The sequence below is a fragment of the Phascolarctos cinereus genome, unplaced genomic scaffold, assembly GCF_003287225.1.
Source record: "Phascolarctos cinereus isolate Bilbo 61053 unplaced genomic scaffold, phaCin_HiC Scaffold_5;HRSCAF=322, whole genome shotgun sequence".
Lineage (NCBI taxonomy): Eukaryota > Metazoa > Chordata > Mammalia > Diprotodontia > Phascolarctidae > Phascolarctos > Phascolarctos cinereus.
The window spans coordinates 248,556,287-248,578,581 of record NW_027555958.1 but is presented as its reverse complement, the minus strand read 5'-3'; the positions used below and the strand labels follow the sequence as shown (position 1 = coordinate 248,578,581).

The 22,295-nt window shown below is 40.7% G+C and overlaps 2 protein-coding genes across 2 annotated transcripts; one reads left to right on the top strand and one right to left on the bottom strand.

Annotated features, from left to right (window-relative positions):
• Window positions 1-2,879: 2,879 nt before the first annotated feature.
• Window positions 2,880-5,301, bottom strand: LOC110199372 (putative olfactory receptor 2I1). The gene is given in 3 exon segments (XM_020974169.1): window positions 2,880-3,305; window positions 3,307-3,813; window positions 5,278-5,301. Coding segments are annotated over 3 exon segments (957 nt in total).
• Window positions 5,302-20,775: 15,474 nt separating this feature from the next.
• Window positions 20,776-21,714, top strand: LOC110199290 (olfactory receptor 2H2-like). The gene has a single exon (XM_020974054.1). It carries the CDS (start codon window positions 20,776-20,778, stop codon window positions 21,712-21,714), a length of 939 nt encoding a protein of 312 aa, XP_020829713.1.
• The last annotated feature ends 581 nt before the right edge of the window (window positions 21,715-22,295 follow it).

The following is a 22,295-nucleotide window of genomic DNA, read 5'->3' as shown; positions in this document are numbered from 1 at the left end:
AGGAGGTGATGGGGGCCTGGACCAGTAGAGGGGCAGGGTCAGAGGAGACAATGGGGCATAATCGGGTGATGTTTCAGGGCTGACATCAACAGACCCTTGCACCACTTTGGGTCTGGGAGGCAGGGAAGGGAGGGAGAGTGAAGATCCAGGATGATGCCTCAGTTGTGAGGCATCTTCCCCCTTCACAAGCCATTGAAATCTGTTTACTTTTACTAGTCAGCTAAAGGACACAATTAGTTGAAAGCAAAGGCATTTAATAAAATATCTTAGGAAGAAAAACAGTAATAGAACATTTCCTGCATAAACTAGGACATGGCCTCCAATAAATATACACTATCAGTGGGAAGATTGGATGATCATAGGGGGCACACATGAAGAAACATAAAAGTGGTAAGAGATTAAGATCCTACTATGTGCCAGGCACTGTGCTAAGTGCTTGACAAATATCTCATTTCATCTTCACAAGAACTCTGTGAGGTGGGTGCTATTATGATTCTTATTTTGCATTCAGGGAAACTGAGCCAGGCAGTAGTTCAGTGACTTGCCCAGGGTCGCACAGCTAGGAAATGACTACAGCAGGATTTGAACTCAGGTCTCCCTGACTCTAGGCCCAGAGTTCCCTAGAGAGCATTTATGGACAAGGCACATTGGAGGAGAGGTTAGTCCCCTCTCCAAAACTTCAGTGCCACTGATGTCCTTTGGCAATGTCATTGTGCTGCTGCTCCTGCTTGAGCTCATTTTCACTGAGCTGAGTTCAGAGACTGAGTCACTACATAAATGCTTATTTGCTACCTCTTCTCTATAAAAGGAAAAGTGGGCTTTATCATTTCTTGCTTAGCTTAGAACCCAGTGGCTTAAGCTTCTCTTTTCCAGACAAGGTCCTTCACACACCCAGTATCAGGTGAGGGAAAATCCCTCCCAAATTTTGCTTGCTATCATGAAATCTATTGGTTCCCAGATCATTTACTGTGGAAGGCTTTTCCCCTACAGATGGCAAATCCTTACTCCTGGAGCCAAGCTCTTTTGGAACACAGAATAGTCAAACAGTTTAGTAAAACCTAGAGACATTTAATCTGTCTTTGAACCTCACCCCTCGTATTCAGGTGGGGTAAGTAAGGTCTTTTTCCAACTCTCAATCTGATAAAGGATTAGAAAGTTCTCATTCTTCCTAACTAATTCCCTTATGGGGATCCTGTGCCATCAAACATATTTCAGAGAGCGCTCTTCCAAAGGAGCCAGAAGTAGCCCCACTTTCCTTCAGCCAAGATCCTTTAACTCTCTTGAAAATGAAAGGGCAAGTGGGGAGAAAAGGCAATTAAAGCCCACCAAGAGGAGCCAGAGGAGAGGAATCCTCTATTACTCAATCCTTGATTCCCAATTTCTGCTTCATTTATGTATATTATGGCTGGCATATTTCTTACATGGGTTTTTTTATTTGTTTTTTTTTCAGCGGGGGAAAGGTGGAAGAGAAGAAAGTAGACAAAGTAGAGAAGGAAGAGGAGGAGCTATGGTGGCGGTGGCGGCGGCGGTGGTATAGTGGAATAGAGAGCAAATAGAAAAAGAGATGGCTGGAGGAAAAGTAACTAAGGAATTCATTTCAAGCTTAATAATTCTATAACGGTATACTTCTAATGTGATGTTTAAATAAAATCCTTTAAATGCTTTTTGCATGTTGGGATTTGTTGGGTCACAGTTATTGAAGGGGATATAAAATTAGGTCACGTAGCAATTAAATTTTAAAGACTACATTAGAAATTTTTTCTCTTGACTCTCAGCTGAAGAATTCTTCTACTACAGTAAATCGGATATTGGGAAAAGGGAGAATATCTTGATTTCTCCAGGTTAACAGACAAGAGACCCCTTTTCTGTTCTCGTATCACAATGAAGATAAATTCATCATGAAGAGAGCTAATTATCCACCACTAAACTATAACACATGAAAGAGAAAGAAAGAAAACTGTTCTTTTGTCCTGCTTTTGACTTTATCTGATGTAAAATTATATATTTTATATCTCTCCCTTACGTTAAATGAACACTCCTTTATGTGTCCTGAGAAATGGGGACAACAAGGAAAGATGTGCTTCTGTTTTTCCTTCCTACAAGATTGGTTGGTACCATAAGGGAAATGAAGTCTTCCAGGAAATAGACTTGGGGGATTATTCTCCTGCCTGTGACAAGAGTTTAGGAAAGGTGGGGGACTACTTATCTATTGTCATTCCTATTTAGCTTACCTCCTTTAATAATCCCCAAACCCTGTAGTGGGCTTTGAAGTTTCATTAGATCCCATCCACCCCTTTCTCTCCTTCCCAAGATTGTCCTTCCCTCATTTAACCTCCACACCTTTTATATATGGGCCATGGCTTTTCTCTTAGATGCCCCTCTGCTTTCTATCCACTACTTAAATCCTTTGGTGTTTTCAAAATCTCAAAAAGTCCTTCCTCTCCCAGGACTAACCTGATTATGCCCACTGGACATTTCTCATCCTAATCCCTTTTGTGTCCCCTCCTTGCCCATTTATGTATGCAAGTCTTTTGATTGCATGGACTACGCTAGTCTATATGTTATGTCTGCTTTTTATGTGTTGGTCTAGTCTCCTCTTACAGTTCCCCAAAGGCAGGGACCATATGTCTTTTATCAAACTGGAAGCTTCTTTAGAACAGCAGCCCCATCTACTGGGAGAACATCTAAGTTGAGAACTCTGCTTCACTTATCAAATGTGGACTTGGATGATGGGGAGGCATCTCCTTCATCAGTCTGGGAGCATTCAATGGGCAAGATCTATTCATGCCATTAGTTCTTCAACTTCTTTGAGCTCACCACTCCACAATCCATGAGGGACTCTGAGTGATGGACTAGAGAAGCTCCTCCTAACTCCACCCTTATCTCTCCCTCCACTCTGCTCTGCCCAGAAGCCTTTTCGCTGCCCCCTTCACCTCCTTGTTCCTTAGGGTGTAGATGATGGGGTTGAGGGCAGGAGTGGCTACAGTGTAAAACAAGGAGACGAACTTGCCCTGCCCTTGGGAGTAAGTGTGTGTGGGCTGCAGGTATGTGTAGATGGCAGAACCATAGAACAGACAGACAGCCGTGAGGTGGGAACCGCAGGTCCCCATTGCTTTCTTCCTCCCTGTGTGGGATTTCATCTTCCACACGGCCCGGCCGACAGCCCCATAGGAGACCAGGATGACAGCAGAGGGCACCAGCAGTATAACTACCCGAGCAGCAAACATCTGTCGCTCCACGGCGCCCCCGCCCCCACAGACCAGTTTCAACAGGGCTGGCAGCTCGCAGATGAAGTGGTCCATGCCCCCGGGGCCCGCACAACTGCCGCGTGGCCAGTGATATGGTCTGCGCCAGCGAATTGGTGAACCCACCCAGCCAACAGGCAGCCGCCAGCGCCCGGCAGAGGCGGGGCGAGGCCAGGGCAGTGTAATGGAGCGGACGGCACACGGTGGCCGAGCGGTCCAGCGCCATCACGGCCAGAAGGACGCATTCAGTGGAACCCAGTGCCAAGGAGATGTAGAGCTGGGTCATGCACCTGGCGCGGGACAGCGCCCTCGCCAAGCCCCAGAGGTTGGCCAACAGCAACGGAACAACGCTGATTGTAAAGCAGACGTCCACCAGGGCGAGGTGGCAGAGGAAGTAGTACATAGGCGCGTGGAAGCGGGGGTCACGGACCGCCAAGAACACAAGCGTCGAGTTGCCTACCAGGGTAAGAAGGTAACAGAAGAGAATGAGGGCAAAGAGTAGGGGCTGGAGCAATGGCCAGTCGGAGAATCCCAGAAGAAAGAAGCGTTCGCCAAAGCTGTAGTTAGTCTAGGGAGACAGAAAATGACCCAGAATTTTTTTGGGATTCTGGAAAACACAGACCAAGCCAAAGGTCTCTTTCTCCTTCTTCCACAAGTTTTCACCAAGACAGGAAATTTATGTAGAACTTAGCATTTTACAAAGCCTTTTCTTGACAATTTTACCTCCTTTTTGCATATGAAGAGGCAGAGGCTGACAGAATGTTACCTCTTCCTGGCCCCACTTTAGACAATAATCCCCAAGAAGGGTAGGAATCAATTTTTTTTATCTTTTTAAAAATTTTGTAACCTCTGTCCCTTCTCCAGAATAAGTGTTTAATAAACATTTGTGGAAATGGATTGGATTGAAAGTGACTTGCCTAGAAACTCACAGGGCCTGGGCCTGGACCTGGATTGGTGTTGGGGAGAGGGGAAAGGGAAACTGTTGTAACAGACAGGACCATAGATATGAAGTCAGAAAACAATCCCCCTCCTTCTACCACTGAAATCCTTGCTAGACTGCTCATCACCTATTTGATCTTGGTCAATTAATTCACTTTGCCTCCCTGAGTCTCAGTTTCTTAATCTGTAAAATAAAGGCTTTGAGTAAATGACCAACTTCCTTACCAACACTATAGCTAATGTTCTTTTGGCTCCAAAAGCAGCACTTCCTGTACTGCTTTGAGGGAGCAAAAATTGGAGATAAGGGTCAAGGTTTGGGAACAAAAACATGTATGCAACATTTATTTTTCAGACCTTTCACAAGTCTGAAATCAATGTAAGCTGAGCAACACAAAGACGTGTATTATGTATAGCTTGGTTTGATAATAAAATTATAGACATTTAAAAATTTAAATTAATTCCAAGTTGATTAAATTAATTCCGATTGAATTCACTGTTCAATTTTTTTTTTGTAATTTTTTTGATGGGAATTTTCATTACCAGATCTAGTTCTATAAATTGGAAATAATTCTATCAGAGTAAACTTTTTTTCTTTTATCAGTTACATCACAGCAAAACAATGTGAATGCCCTGCATTTATCACAAAGAAATTTTGTCTGTATTTCAGAAGTTCTTTTCTGGAAAACAATGGTGGACAAAAGAATGAATGGGCTTGTATAAAATAGAAGTGGTATGTTGTAGGGAAGGAACACTGAACTATCAGTCAGAAGTTTTTATAACTTCTGAGTCAATTTCATTATCTGTAAAATGGGACTATGAATTTCTTTATGTTGCAGGATTGTTGTGAGGCTGAAGTGAGATAGTTTATCTGAAAGTATTCTGAAAAGCCTAGAGCACTAAACAAATGTAGGTAATGGTATTGATGGGGATGGGATCTGAACCTCTAAAAGGACAAGACCATGATTTTGAAATCTGGACCCCAAAAAGGAAAATCTAGGGACTTTCCCTAATCCCTAGCATTTGCCTGAGGGTGTAATCCACTCAGCTGGCCTTTCATTGTGGCTATACCCAATCTCCCAATTATGTACCTTACCTCCCAGATTGCCCCTGGCCACATTCTCCCTAGGCCACCTGGTCTAGGTCCCTGGCTGTCTGTTTATCCCAGTTTACTGGCCACTCCCATCCAGATCCTCCCCAGACCCCTTCTCCAGTCACCCCAAATTACTTGACCACTCCTAGATCCCTCCCACAGTCTTTCAGTATGTAAGGTCCATCTGGCCTCCATTAAGGTGCTCAGATTCTTAAAATCTGGCATGCGTGCAACAGAGATCCAAATATTAGATTCTTAAGAGTCTGGCCAATACCGCAGATTCTTTAAATCTCACCCACCTCCTGACTGATGTTCTAATAAATCTTGTCTTTGGCTGAAAGAAGGATTGGATCAAATTCATTCCGGCAGGACCAACATGTGCTGTGATTTTGGGATCCCAGCACCCCTAAATCTCTAAACCTCATCAGTACTATGTAAAAGTTTATCCTGAGGCAATTGTGGTGCAGAGGAATGGGCCCTGACTATAGAATCATAAAATCTGGGTTTGACTCCTGATTTAGCCACTTACCATCTGTGTGACTTTGGTTAAGTCATTTCCCCTCTGTAGGCCTCAGTTCCCTCATCTGTAAAATGAAGGGAGAGAGTACACTCAGTGACCTCTGAGGTCCTTCTAGTTTTGAACCTTATGATATTTTATTTAGTGGGTTGAAGTCTGATGGAAAATTAGGAAGCGGCTGTGGTATAGTGCAGGGGTGGAGAACCTGCAGCTTCCAGGCCACAGCTGTGGCCCTCTAGGTCCTCAAGTGTGGCCCTTAGATTGCATCCAAGCTTCACAGAACAAATACCCTTAATAAAAGTCTGCAGGTTCCCCACCTGTGGTATACTGAATTGTACATAACCATTTGGAATAGTAAAGCCTGAGTTCTAATTCTAGCTCTGTGACTTTTTAGTTGTATGACCAGAGGTAAATCACTTCATTTTTTCAGATTCTCAGTTTCCTCATCTGTGAAATAAAGAGGCTCATAAAAATTTAGAATGTAAGTAAACTTACAAGACACCTAGCCTAAGCCCACCTTACATATAAGGAAGCTGAGGGCCTGGTTATTGAAGGGAATTGTCCCAGATTGTAAAACTAAGAAGTGTCAGAAATAAGACTTCAACCCAGGTTTTAAACCCAATGTGTAAAACCACCACAACATGTCTGGTTTCAAAGCTTGGACCAGCTGATCTTGAGGGGTCCTTCCAGTCCTAATGTTTTATGGTTCTGAGATACAAGATGCTGACCACTAGATTCTAAAGGTTTATCCCTTAGTCACTGAATGGGCATTGCCTCAGACAAACTGGAGCCTGGGAAGGACCTTAAGTTAGAAAGGCCAAGGTCATCCACTGAATCCTGGGCCATCACCAGCCATCTTGATTTTGGTCTTGCCTCTGGACTTCAGTGGCTCTGGAGGAGAGAATGAGGCTGCCTCACTGCAACCCAGTGCACATGCAAGTCAAGCTATCACCCTAGTGATGTTACTGGTCCTCTTTGAGAATGAAGGAGTAGCAGCAGCGGCAGCAACAAGACTTGTCTGAGCCTTTTCAGGAACTGAGTGAGAAATGTATCATAGATGGGGAGCTAGAAGGAATTCCAAAGGCGCCCTAGCCAAACCTCTTCCTTTTACAGAGGAGGAAACTGAGGCCCATGAAGGTTAAATGAGTTGTTCAGGGTGACAGAGGGTAAGCAACAGAGACGGGATCTGAACTCAGGGGACCTGACTCAACAGTTAGTGATCTACTGTAGGGTGGGCAATACGTAGTTATTTTTTTTCTAATTTTCACTTCTCCTGATCATCATTATCATCTCCATTTTCCCTCTGCTGAGGTGCAGTCAAGGGATGACCCACTTCTATAATGAAAGTCAACAAAAAGGAAACCCAAAAGCAAATAATAGAATCAAAGAATCATAGACAGACTGAACTGGAGCTTTTGAGATCTTTTACTCTCACATTCTTATTTTATAAATCTGGAAACTTAAGTTCTTCTTGTGATTTTTCTACTTATCACCTGTGTGTCTTCGACTAAGTTATTCTTCCTCTCTGGGTCTAAGGTTTTTCATCTGTAAATTGGGGTGGGGGGGGAGGATGAATGGACCAGATCATTCTTAAGGTCAATTTTAGAGCTAAGTACTATTGATCTGTCTACTTCTGATATTATAGTGGCTGTGCCTCCTGGCCTAGCATCTGGTGTTTGTACTTTGCTAATTGTTATCAAAGTATAGGAACATATCAAATGACTTATGACTGTAGCATACAATATGTTTCAGTTTGTAAGAATCACTTTGAGCATAAAAATAATATAATTCATGCATGGAAATATCTTAATTAAATTACCTGATATAGGATAAAACATATAACAATAAAATATAACAAATAAAACTAACATGATATAATATTATAGAATATAAATAATATAAGTTTATAATAATGATTAATATGATTATTTTCTGTAAGATTGTTTAATTAATTAAATAACCTTAAACATTGTACTCATCATTCCAAAGGAAAAGTCATCATCATAATCACTTTCAATTTTACAGAAAAACAAAACTAGGTAAGTTCATAGGAAATTGGTGGGAGGAATTCCTCCCTTCCAAATGTTTCTCTTTTCTGTACATCTTCCTATCTCTAGTATCACTATGTTTAGGGCCTCATTGTTGCCTGATAGAACAAGAGAAAATAATGGCTCTGCTACTCTATGACTTTAAGCAAGTGATTTCTTTTGTTTTGGACTTTTCCTCATCTATAAAATGAGGAGGCTGAACTAAATGTTCCCTAATATCATTTTCAGTTCTTACAGCCTATGATTCTATCAGGGGAGGACTTACTTTAGGACTGTTTGAGATAGAAGTCATGTACCATTTCTTTTCTTCCCTTGCATTAGACAAGCTAATACAAAAAACTTTCCAAGAAGATTGCTGGTGGTCTGATTAGAATAGTCACTGAATATTTTTCTTTCCATTTTCTCTCAAACTTTTTCAGTCTTACACTGAAAATATTCAGCACTACCACACAAATTCCACGTATCCCAGTGGTATTTCCAAGGAGAACAGAGGGACATAGTTGCTTTGGGAGGGCTTGGTGGCTATCCAAATATTAATGATGGTTTCTTTACATCCTACCTCTCACTCCCTGTCTCACAGGATTTTTGTAAAGAAAAACTTTTGTAAACTGTAAAGTGTTATACTAATATGAGCTTGTTGTAATGAATCTTCCTCTCTCTGTCTTCCTCTCTTTATTTTCCTCTCTCTCTCTCTCTCTCTCTCTCTCTCTCTCTCTCTCTCTCTCGCAAACACACACACACAAACATTTTTCCCTTATATTATTATTCTTTGTTTCTATCACTTTCTTCTTTCTTTTCATTTCTAGGAAGAAAACCTCACAGTTTCCCCCAAGGTTCATTGTTTAACTTATCTCAGGCTTCTCTCAGTCTGAGTTCTTCTCTTCTTTCAATTTCCTCCTCCTTTATACAAAACTTGAAGAAAGGGGCAAAAAAGAATGTCAACAATCAGTAATGAAGAAGGAGTGCATTCCAGACATAGTAGATGACTCTTGGAAATTCAAGGAGGTGGGAGGTCATAGGAACAGTTAGCAGTTTGGCTGACAAGTAAAGTGAGTGAAGGGAAAAGTGTGAAATAAAACTCAAGAAGCAGGTTGGAACCAGACTGTAGATGCCTTTAGATGCCATTCTAAAGAATTTGCATTGTATTATATAGGCATTAATGAGCTGCTGAAGATTTCTGAGCAGGAAAATGACTTAGTCAGACCTGTGCGTTAGGAAGATGACTTTGACAGCTGTGTTGTGGATGGATTTTTAAGTGGAGGGACTGAATTCAGGGAGATAGGTTAGGAAGGAATCATAAGGGCACAATTCACAGTTAATGAGGACACTAAATAAATAGTATGATGTCAATCTGCGTGGAGGGAAGGGGCAGATGTGAAAGCTAATTATGGAGTTAGAATCAATAAGACTCGATAACAGATGTTAGGGATAGACAATAGGAAGAGTCAAAGATGACTCAGAAGAGAAGGACAGAAGAGGGGAGGAGAGGAGAGAAGAGAAGACTTCGGAAGGAAAAGGGTACATTTTACCTGTCTTAAGTATTTAAAGGCTAACATGAAGACACATTCTTATTCTGCTTAGCAAAATCAGATAGATCTAGAAATAATGGGTAGAAATTGCAAGAAAACAGATTTTTCTTTAATGGTTAGGAGGAAAAACTTATTAACAATGAAAAGGTTCCAAAAGCGTAATGGGTTGCCCCAAGGGGCAGTAGGCTTCAAGTAGAGATTGATCACTTGTTTGTAGGGGGTTTTGTAAAGGGTTTCCTTTTGGGGGTATGGGTTGTCCTAGAAGATGACTGTCAGATTCTGTGATTTTGCATGCCCTAATTCAGACATACACACCCTACACCTTCACATTCCTAGACTTGGAATAATGATTCTGGAGTCAGATGACCTCAGTTTAGATCCCACCATCACTTAACCTTAAGTCCTAGTTCTCTCATTTATAGAGTGAGAGGATTGGATCAAATTACCTCTGAAGACCCTGCAAGCTCTACATCTATGATACTATTACCTATAAACATCTTACACACTTTAACCAGGTACAGTTTTAGATTTGTATCCCTTCACCATAAAGGCATCCAGGAACAGATTCACACCCAAATAATCTGCTCCTGGTTCCCTGATTACTCTGCAGGGTCTGTATATGTAACATGGCATTCTGAGCTGGCTTCTCCCCAGAATGCCCTTGATTTTGGTCACCTAAGAATAATAGCTAGCATTTATGTAGCACTTTCTAGTTTGTGAAGTGCTTTACAAATATTATCTCATTTTGTCCCCACAACAACCACGGGAAGTAGGTGCTGTTATTATCCACAGTTTATAGATGAGGAAACTCAGGCAGGAAGTGGTCAAGTGACCACTTGCCAGAGTAACAAAGCTAGTCAGTGTCTGAAGTCATATTTGAACTCAGGTCTATCCTGAGTACAGGTCCACTACTCCACTGTGCCACCTAGCAGCCAAATAGTCATAGCTCATTTATATTCTTGAGTTTACAAAGAGCTTTCATCATAACAACCCTGTGACATAGGCAATGTGAGCATTAACTAGGATTCACACCTATGTCTCCTCATTCAATGTCAAGATTTTTTTTCCCCTACATCAATATAATTTGGTTTCTTAGCTGAGAGTTACCTTTGAATCCTTTAGAACTCTTCCATGTGTAGTGACTTGTACAAGGTTACAGCTGGTGAAAAAAGTTCAAAGATCAGAATCCAGGTCTCCTGAACTTTTTGTCTAGGACTCTTTCCATGACACCAAAATGAGTTCTCCTGTTACTCCTTGCTCCACTCGTACCATTTGTTGATGTAAACTCAGGGAATTAATTTCAGTATGAAGGGAACCATGTTAGGAAGAAAACCTACTGCTTCAATTGCCTCAGAATGCATCCAAATCTAGGATGTTGCCCCTAGCCTCATTCTACAGACAACAGAAGACTAAACTCACCTTTATCTCTTCTTCTCTCATTTTCATCTCACTGTTACTCTCTGGAGTTGAATCTCAGAGCTTTTGGCTAACACATCTTCTGGTTTCTCCCTGGCTCCTCTGTGTGTGAAACTTCAGTAAGATAAATCGAAGTTAGATGTCAGTGCCAGATGGTGCTGAAAGGCATGACTGAGGGCTGGGAAGGGACTGGAGGTATTACTTCCTAGATCTTTAAGGAGGAGATGGTTATGGGGTGAATGCCGTCTGTCCTGATAGCAAAGGGAGGATATGATCCTTCTATGTCTAATCTGGACAGGAGTGGTAATGGTTGTGGGCTAGTACCTTGGGAAGAGTCCTGTGGTTGAGAGCTGGCAGGAGATGAACTAAAGGTTAGCAGGAGAATATATAATCTTCCTGGGAGCAGCAGTAACCTCTCTCCTGATGCTGAAGGACAGGGGAGTTGTTGATGAAGAGATGAGAGGGAGAGTCAGGGCTTTCAGTATCCTGGAAGTGAACACTAAAGCTCTGGGGGCAACCATGCATCTTATTCCAACAATTAGTAGTTGGTATGGCGGTGTCCAGAGAGGAAGTCCCCAAGGTAAGGAAAGGAAATTTTAGAAAAAGAAATCCCTATAGGACATGGTGTCTCAAGCAACAGGAATTGTGATGCATTGTGGTGGAGGAAATGGAGGATTTGGAGGACAGAATTAACCTAGTACTATTCATGTCCATTTTTTACAAGATTGGTCCTTCATCAAAGCCTACTGCTACCTAAATCTTATCAATGAGATCCAGATCTTCTCTCATATGACTCATTATCAGCATAATTACCTTGTGTCATTTGCATTCTGCTCTCTGTAGCCTACAGTCATATCTTTTCTCTTATGCCAAGAAAAATCTGATCAATTGTTTTAGAAGGAAGGTCCATTTACTTAGGACAAACTTTGTTGAAATGAATCAAATTATGTTAGACCCTCTCTCTTCCTCCAAGCATCATCATCATGAACTAACATTTATCAAGTACCTATTATGTAAAAAACACAGTGCTAGACTTGTTTTAGTCTTTTCATAGGTAATATGAAATGGATTGTTTTGGGATGTTATGTCTCTTATCACTCAGGAGAGTTCAAATGCACCCTAGCAAGGTAAGATAAGGTGTTGGTTTGACCTGATATGGAAAGTATACCAGAACATACCAGAATCAGGCTCATCAAACTTTTTAGACTTATTTTTCATTGCTCTCAACACAATCCATCTGCTACAGTTGAGTTGTACTATTCCTTATTCTTTAAATAGACAGAACACCTCCTTCTTCATGGCTTTGCATATGGAATACCTGGAGCTCCTTTTATGGGTCCCCAGAAAACTTCCCTAGATTAAAAAGCACTGTGTCTCTCCCATTTCACCTCCATAAAACCATAAAATAGTGCCCCAGAACATATCCTGGAACAGTGGAGCTGCAGAAAGATGGGGTGGAGTAGTCTTTTAACCCAAGAAACTTGGAGGATCAGCAAGAAAGGTCCGTCTCACTTGGTAAAAAGAGAATGCATTCCAGGACAGGACGCATCCCAGCAAGCCAGTAGCAAGCCCCACCTCAGCAAACCAGTGGGAGATTCTGAGCCCCAAAGTGGTGGAACAGGCAAATGCCAACACCAGGATCCCCCAGGTGCCTTAACAAAGCCAGTGGAACCAGCAGACTCCAGCTTGGAGAACCACCATGTGTTTCGGTGCAGCCCAGGGCAGGCAGACATCCTCCAGTGACCAGATCTCAACATGCTTCAGTACAGCCAAGGGCAATTTGGCTTCTTCCTACTGCCAGACGTCCAGGTGCTTCAGTGCAGCCCAGGGCAAACAGGCATCCTCCAGAGACCAGATTTCCATGTGCTTCAGGGTAGCCTCAGGGAAATGCAGAAAAACTGCACCTAGCCTCAACACATGCCAGAGACCACCATTAGGACCCCAGCTCAGTAATAAGCTGCCAGACACTCACAGCCTCCAGTTGCCAGTACCTGAGGCCCCAGTGCACAAAGCAAGTGACCTGGCCCCTGGCCCCCAGTGCAAGGAGCTTGGAACAGTGCCTCTTTGCTCCAGCAGGAGAGCTCAACTTTAAAACCAGGAAATAGGCAAACAAGATGTGCAAGAAGCAAAAATGACATTGACGATAGAAAGTTACTATGGTGACAGGGAAGATCAAAGCACAAACTCAGAAGAGGACAACATTGTCAATATACCTACATCTGAAGCCTCAAAGGGGAATATGAATTGGTCTCAAGCCCAAAATGCCTTCTTGGAAGAGCTCAAGAGGGATTTTAAAAGTCAAATAAGAAAGGTAGAAGAAAAATTGGGAAAAGGAATGAGAAGTATGCAAGAGAGAGTCAACAGCCTAGAAAAGGAAGGAAAAAAATTGAATAAAGGAACAATTCCTTAAAAAATACAGTTGGCCAAATAGGAAAAAATCTACTGAAGAAAACAACTCCTTAAAAAGTAGAATTGTCCAAATGGAAAGGGAGGCACAAAAATTCACTGAAGAGACAAACTCCTTTAAAAGTAAAATTGGCCAAATGGAGAAGGAGGTATGAAAGCTACTAAAGAAAATAATTCCTTAAAAATTAGAATTGGGCAAATGGAAGCTAATGACTCTATTAGACATCAAGAATCAGTCAAACAAAATCAAAACAAGGAAAAAAATAGAAGAAAATGTAAAATACATTATTGGAAAAACAACTGACCTAAAAAGAGATCCAGGAGACATCATTCAAGAATTACTGGACAACCTGAAAGCCATGATCAAAAAAAGAGCCTGGACAACATCTTTCAACAAATTATCAGGAAAAACTTCCCCAAGGTCCTAGAATCAGAGGGTAAAATAGTCATTGAAAGAATCCGCTGATCAGCTCTTAAGAGAGATCCCGAAATGAAAATGCCAAGAAATATTGTAGCCAAATTCCATAATTATCAGATCAAGGAGAAAATACTGCAAGCAGCCAGAAAGAAATAATTTAAATATTTTGGAACCACAGTCAGGATTATGAAGGACTTAGCAGCTTCTACATTTCAGGATCAGAGGGCTTGGAATATGATATTCCAGAAAGTAAGGGAGCTTGGATGACAACCAAGAATCAACTACCCAGCAAAACTAAGCAAAATCTTTCAGGGGAAAAGATGGATATTCAAGGAAATAGGTGACTTTCAATCATTCCCAATGAAAAAACCAGAGCTTAACAGAAAATTTCATCTGCAAATACCAGACTCGAGAGAAGCATAAAAAGGTAAACAGGAAAGAAAAAAAATAATGTTATTCAGTAAGGTTAAACTGTTTCCATTCCTAAATAGGAAGATGATACTTGTAACTCAAGAATTGTATGGGCATTTAGAAGGGGTATACATAGACAGAGAGTGAGGTCATAAGTTGACTTTGATGTGATGATTAAAATAATTTAACTAAGGGGTTAAAAAAACGGCTGTACTAGGAGAAAAGGAAGGGAGAGGTAGAATAGGATAAATTACATCACATGAAGAGATGAAAAACCTATTGAAGTAGAGGGAAAGAAGGGAGGTAGGTGAATATTGTTTGAACTTTACTCTCATTGGATATAGTTCCAAGAGGGAATAACACACACATTATGCAGGTTATAGAAATCTATCTTACTCTATAAGGAAATAGGAGAAGAAAAGGGAAAAAAGGGAGAGGTGGATAGAAGGTAGGGCAGAAGGGAGGGAAGAAAAAATAAGGGAAAGAAAAGGGAGGGGTGCTGATGGAAGGGAGAGTAGATTGAGGGAGGCAGTGGTCAGAAGCAAAACACTGGTGAGGAAGGAAAAGGTGAAAGGAGAGAGAAAAACATAAACCAGGGGAGGGGGAAGAGAAATAAGATGGAGAGAAATACACAGTTAGTAATCATAACTATGAATGTGAATAAAATGAACTCTCCCATAAAACAGAAGCAGATAGCAGAGTGGATCAAAAGCCATAATCCTACAATATGTTGTTTACTAGAAACATATTTGAGGGAGACAGATACACAGAGTAAAGGTAAAAGTCTAGAGCAGAACATATTATGTTTCAACTGAAGTAAGAAAAAAAAAGCAGGGATAGCAATCCTGATCTCAGACAAAGCAAAGGCAAAAATAGATGTTATTAAAAGAGATAAGGAAAGAAACTTCATCTTGTTAAAGATACCATAGACAATGAAGTAATAGCAATACTGAACACATATGCACCAAACGTTATAGCATCCAAATTCTTAGAGAAGTTAAGTGAGCTACTAGTGGGAGACCTCAATCTCCCCCTGTCAGAACTAGATAAACTTAACCACAAAATAAACAAGAAAGAAATTAAGGAGGTGAATAGAATTTTAGAAAAGTTAGATATGGTAGACCTCTGGGGAAAACTGAATGGGGATAGAAAGGAATTTGCCTTTTTCTCAGCAGTACATGGCACCTACACAAAAACTGACCATGTACTAGGGCATTAAAAACCTCACAATCCAAGTCAGAAAGGCAGAACTATTAAATGCATCCTTTTTAGATCATGATGCAATAAAAATTACATGTAATAAAGGTCCAGGGAAAGATAGACTAAACTTAATTGGAATATAAATAATCTAATCCTAAAGAATTAGTGGGTCAAACAACAAATCAGAGGAACAACCAATAATGTCATCCAAGAGAATGACAATAATGAGACAACATAGCAAAATTTATGGGATGCAGTCAAAGCAGTTCTTAGGGGAAATTTTGTATCTCTCAATGCTTACATGAATAAATAGAGAAAGAAGAGATGAATGAATTGGGCATACAACTAAAAAAGCTAGATAAAGAACAAATTTAAATTCCCTAATTAAATATCAAATTAGCAATTCTGAAAAATCAAAGAAGAGATTAATAAAATTGAAGGCAAGAAAGTTATTGAACTAATAAATAAAACTAAGATCTGGTTTTATGAAAGAAAAAACAATAAATAAATAATAAACCTTTGGTTTATTTAAAAAAAAAGAAAGAAGAAAACCAAATTACATGTATCAAAGATGAAAAGAGTGAAGTCACCACCAATGAAAAGGCAATTAAAACAATAATTAGAATCTGAGATAGGCTATACATGCACATTCCTATTAAACATATTTTCATATTAGTGATGTTGTAAGTAAGAATTAGAACCAATAGGAGGAACCACCAGAAAGAGGAAACAAAACATAACAAGAAAAAAAAAAGCAAATAGTATGCTTTGATCTGCATTCAAACTCCATAGCTCTTTCTTTGGATGTAGATAGCATTTTCCATCATGAGGCCTTTGGAGATGTCTTAGATCCTTGAATTGCTGAGAAGGGTTAAGTCTATCAATATTAGTCATCACACTATGTGACTGTTACTATGTACAATGTTCTCCTGGTTCTGCTCACTTCACTCAGCATCAGAGCATACAAGTGTTTCCAGGTTTTTCTGAAGTCAGCCTGCTCCTCATCTCTTATAGTGCAATAGTATTCCATTACATTCACATATCACAACTTGTTCAGCCATTCCCCAGTTGATAGGCATCCTCTCAATTTCCAATTCTTTGCCACCACAAAAAGAGCTACTGTAAATATTTTTGTACATGTGGGTCCTTTTCCCATTTGTGTGATCTCTTTGGGTTATAGCCCTAGAAGTGCTATTGCTGGGTCAAAGGGTATGCACATTTTTATAGCCCTTTGGGCATAGTTCCAAATTGCTCTCCAAAATGGTTGGATCATTTCACAACTCCACCAACAATGCATTAGTGTTCCAATTTTCCCATATCTTCTCCAACATTTATCATTTTCCTGTTTTGTCATGTTGGCCAATCTGATAGGTGTGATGTGGTACCTCAGAGTTGTTTCGATTTGCATTTCTCTAATCAATAGTGATTTAGAACATTTTTTCACATGACTATAGATGGCTTTAATTTCTTCATCTGAGAACTGCCTGTTCATATCCTTTGACCATTTATCAATTGGGGAATGACTTATATTCTTATAAATTTGACTTAATTTTTTGCATATTTTTGAAATGAAGCCCTTATCAGAGAGACTGGTTGTAAAATTTCTTTCCCAATTTTCTACCATCCTTCTAATCTTAGTTGCATTGGCATGGTTTTCAATTTAATGTAATCATAGTTACCCATTTTGCTTTTTATAATGTTCTCTATCTCCTGTTTGGTCATGAATTCTTCTGTTCTCCATAGATCTGATAGGTAAACTATTCCTTGCTCTCCCAGTTTGCTTATACTATCAGCCTTTATATCTAAATCATGAACCCATTTTGACTTTATTTTGGTATATGGTGTGAGATTTTGATCAATGCCTACTTCTGAAGCTTTAAATGGACAATTTATCATTACTTTTGGTCTCTGTATCTGTACTTAATAACGGGACTGCCCCCCCTTTTAATTTGTCAATACATTGGTCAATTTCTCCCTTCCTTTTCTCATATTGTTCCCCAAAATCCCTTGATGAAATGTTGCCCAGCAGCACAGCCCCAGATAGAACCATCACTAAGGCATTGCAAGGTTTAACCATTTTAGCTGAAGAGCTGGCAGAGAACTCTGGGATAGATAATTGGTTAAAGGGATGGTTAGAATCCTAGATTAGCAAATGGAAAGGAATGGCTGTGTCCATTATCGCTAACCTAACTGTGGTTGAAATGCTGCAGGATGCTGTATAGTTCCATGCATTAGAGGACTGGTACAACGATTGATAGAGATGTCCCTCACTAAGATTATCCCAGTAGAACCCATGGTGGGAGTTCAGATGGCAGGCTCTGCCAATATAAGGATGATGATCAAAAGTACCATTGAGACTTCCCCCAGTGATGGAGAATTTGAAATCCTGTTAAAGAGATTAGAAAATAAGGAAATTGGGAATGTGTGGAAGCCAGATCATTAGTAGAAAAGGGGGAATTGTAAGAAAGATTTTAGGGGGTTAGGCTTCCACAGTAGGGTAAGAAATTCCAAGATCTTGTGGATAGTCCCTCAACCAATTAGAAAGTGCTCCAAACTTTCTGTAAACAACTAGTTCCTTAAGAAAGAGCCCTGGAGGCTAAACCAGTTAAAACTCGAGGGGTTCAAGGACAGGACCCCGACAGGGCAAAGCTTTTCTCCACTGTGCATGCTTAATAAGCTTATTGGATATTAACTGACCACTCCAAGGGTGGAGATAGCCACCATTTTTTATCATGGGACACATGACCTAACATGACAAGGAAGAACATGGATGAACATGCTATGGGCTATCCAGGAAGGGTGTTATTCAGATGAACCAGACCAATCTTAGCCCTGATGGCTGGAGTATGGATCTTAGTAATGGTTTAAAAGTTGATTCTACCACTGAACCAGTGCCCACGTGCTACTAAAGTGCATTATGCCCACTTCTCTCGAGGGAAGTGTAATAATTCCTTCACTCAAGTAGTAAGTTTTTGTTTCAGATTTTTATAACAGTCAGAAAGGTCCTCTGGACTCTGGATAGTTGCATAAACAATCTTTTCTGCCAAGGTCTTAATCCTGACAATCTGGATAGAAAATGAAAATTATTTGACTTACTTCAAAGAACCTACCACTACTTCCTTCATCCTCTCCCACACACCACAAAATCCTCCCTACCTATGTCTTATGCTCTGGCTCTCAAGAGAAAGGACTGGGTGAGAGGGATACTGGAGGCTTTAAAAACTTAGAACGGATTAGCAAGGAGTAAGGATTCATGGGTTCCTCAAGTGTATGAGAAAGGGAAAACAGAGGGAATCTGGATGTTCTGGTCTTTGCTATCAGGCAAAAGATAACCAATTTTATCTGGCATTGTCAATTGCTGCTGTGCTATTCATTTCCCTGGGCTATTTCTCTCTTCACCCTCATCAAGAGCCCTAGAAACTAATTTCTGACTTGGGGCCTAGATCCTGGGCCCACCCCAAGCCCTCCCTAGAGTCTTCAAAGAATTAATGAGCTACATCTCTCCAGGGGATGAGAGATCAGGGACCTCTTCCTCCTCAATCACTGTAACTTCCTTCTAATACCACAATGAGGTCTCTTTAGTGCCTTTCATTTCCTCTTGCTTAGCTGGTGAGATTGTAAAGTGACCATTACTCTGGATTTGAGTTTTTTTCCCTACCACCCAAGAAGCCAACCATTACTTAAGATTTTGCTCCAAACTACCCAGACCAGGGAGATTTTGTTGAGTAAGAATCCCTTAAGTTCTATCTAAAGTATAGTCTCCATTGCCTCTGAAAAAGTGGTTTATAGCAGTTTCCCCTTATTTTCTTTTCTTTTCTCATCTTAATGGGTTAATTGGAGCTAGGCACTGGGCTGAGAGCTCTTTGGCTCATAGTGGAGCTCCAGTAGTGAGACACCTAGGAGATTTTTGTCACTGACTCAGGGTAAGTGGAAAATTTGATCTTTGGTTGTCTGAGAGCAGTAAGTTTGGCAGTTAGCAAAAAGGAGGTTTTGTTTCCTATTTATGGAACAGACAAGAATCCCTGGGTGAGATGGTTTGGGGAGAGCTACAAACAGAGGTAGGGGGGGAAAAGACAGAAAAGAAGGGAGAAAATGAATCACATAAGACCATGTACACTCAAATACTATAGACAAAGTCCTGTTAAATGAGTGAGGCAAGAGAAAGAAGGCAAAGAGAAACAAGTCACAAAGAGACAAAGAGATAGCTTAAAGAGATACAGAGATAAACAGGTCAGAATAGAAAGAGAAATAAAAAGAGGAGAGAAAAGGTGAGATAAGTATGCAAAGAAATCATTAGATAGCTAGATAATGCAAGGAATGGAGAGAGACAGGTACAATACATATGTATACATATACGTAGATCCCACAAGGAAGGGGCCTTCAAAGGCATGGTAGATTGTCATTAGTCAGAGAAGAATTCATTGCAATCCTGCCTAGAGGCAAGTGTATGACCAAGATGACCTCTCAGGGGCAGTTGACCCTACTACTGACCCCACTATTAAGTGTTGCCTATTGCATTCAAGACACCAGTAACCTTCCATTTGACCCGGTACAATCTCAATCTCTTACCTCTGAGATTTGGCCTAAGCAGCCTTTCTTCTGACTCTGCCTCGTCCCAGCTCTTTTCTCCTTAACTCCAAAGACCAAGGCCACCTCCCCCAAGAACTTCCTTGATCCCCTATGACTCTAATGCTCATGAACTTGTGTCCTCTGCATTCAGTGTATTTTTAAAAATTTTTCATTTTCCTCCTGTTTTTTTTTTCCCATTACTGTATTTGTTCTGTCTCTCCAACTAGACCAAAGGCTTTTCAAATGCATGGATCATGTCTTCCATTTCTTTTCTCTGGGTCATTTCAGTGGGTTTACATATAGTGTGAAAGAGACTTTCTGAACCAGTTAGCTTCCCAAAAGAGGAAAATTCTATTTCTCAGACTCAGAACAGATGACTAAATCTAGCCATTTGCCCCAAGTTTGTAGAATGAGTGTAAGGGAGAACAGGGTAAAAGTGTGTGGGTGGTGCTGCTCCCATTCCTGCTCCCAGAAAAACAAATGCCAAGCAGATATCCTATACACACATTCTCCTGGTCTTGAACTTCATTTTCTTAAACAAAGGAATTTTTTTTTATTGTAATTTTTGGTAATATCCCTGTCATCTAAAAAGAGCTGAACATAGGAAAAGAAGAGGGGATACAGTCCATGTTCTCCCCTTTACTCAATTAATCAGGACATCTTGAGTTTTCTTGCTCATACTCACAAATTTCTTATCAAAAGGGTAGAGGATGGTGGTGGTAGTTAACAGAGTTGAAAGAATGGCTACTATATAATGTATAACATTGTATCTATGGGAAGAGGGTGTCAATACCTAAATGGAGTTGGTTCACTGAATAAGAAAAGGAACCAAAAAATACCCTAATTGCTGTTTTTCGACAAGTTCACAGGCACAAACAGCATAAATTTTTGAAGCTTGAGAAATGTCTCAACTAACTAACTCTCTCTCTCTCTCTCTCTCTCTCTCTCTCTCTCTCATTTTCAGGAGCCCAGATCAAAGGCTACGCCATGAATAATAAAAGCTCCCCAGGAGGTTTTATTCTCCTGGGCTTCTCTGACCACCCCAAGTTAGAAAAAACCCTCTTTGTGGTAGTATTGACTTTCTACTTCATGACTCTGGTTGGTAACACACTCATCATCTTACTGTCTATCCTGGACTCCAAACTCCACACTCCCATGTACTTCTTTATTTCCAACCTCTCCTTCCTAGATCTCTGCTTCACCACAAGCTGTGTTCCCCAGTTGTTGTCCAACCTCTGGGGTCCAGAGAAGACCATCAGCTTTAATGGCTGTGCCATTCAGCTCTTTGTGTTCCTGGCCCTAGGGACCACTGAGTGTATCCTCTTGGCTGTCATGGCCTTTGACCGATATGTGGCAATTTGCCGACCCCTCCATTACACCATCATCATGCACCCCTGCCTTAGCCAGAGACTAGCAACTATAGCCTGGATCTTTGGACTATTGGAGTCTGTGGTCCAGACACCAACCACTCTTCGTTTACCATTCTGCTCCCACAGAAGAGTAGATGACTTTGTATGTGAAGTCCCAGCCCTTATCCGCCTTTCCTGTGAGGACACCACCTACAATGAGATCCAAATGGCTGTGGCCAGTGTCCTCATCCTGGTTGTGCCACTGACACTCATTTTGGTTTCCTATGGTGCTATTGTCCAGACTGTGCTAAGGATTAACTCAGCAGTAGGACGGAAGAAAGCTTTTGGGACCTGCTCCTCCCACCTCCTGGTGGTCTCCTTCTTCTATAGTTCTGTTATCACTGTCTACCTCCAGCCCAAGAACCCCTATGCACAGGACCAAGGAAAATTCTTTGGTCTTTTCTATGCTGTGGGAACTCCTGCACTAAACCCCCTCATATACACCCTGAGAAACAAGGAGGTGAAGGAGGCATTTGGGAGGCTGTTGGGGAAGATCAAGCAACCAAGGGAGAGCTGAGACATTAAGATGAGATGTTTCTGAAGTTAGAGGGATGTTTCCAATGCATTTCAATCTCACCTGGAATCCACAAGTTACCCAAACACCAACTCAACACATAACTTCAGAGTGGGGAAGGGCTGTGTTTGGGGTGGGAATCTCTGTTACATATATGAAATCATTATATATCTAACTTCCTTTTATTTTTCTTCTCTACCCTATATCCATCTTTTCCTTCTCAGTCTTCACCTTAATTTTTATCCTGTATAATATTCCCTAATTTCTCTAGCTCTGTCCTAACTGGTTACCTCTTGCCATTTCTGTCTTCTATCCCCAACTACCATCTCTTTCTCTGTTACCACATGAATCTTCTTTGACCTGTGTGACCCTAAACAGGTCACCCACTCCTATCTCCTCCTCTGCAAAATGAAGGAAATGGATTAGATGACCTCTGAAGTGCTTTCAATCTGGAAATCTGTGATCTTATGATCCTGTCAACTTTTTCAATGGTATCTACATTTTTATTCCTATTTTGCTTCTTCATGGTTTTTCCCTTCTTTTGTTTTTTTCATCTTAATGGAAAAAAAATTTACAGATTCAAA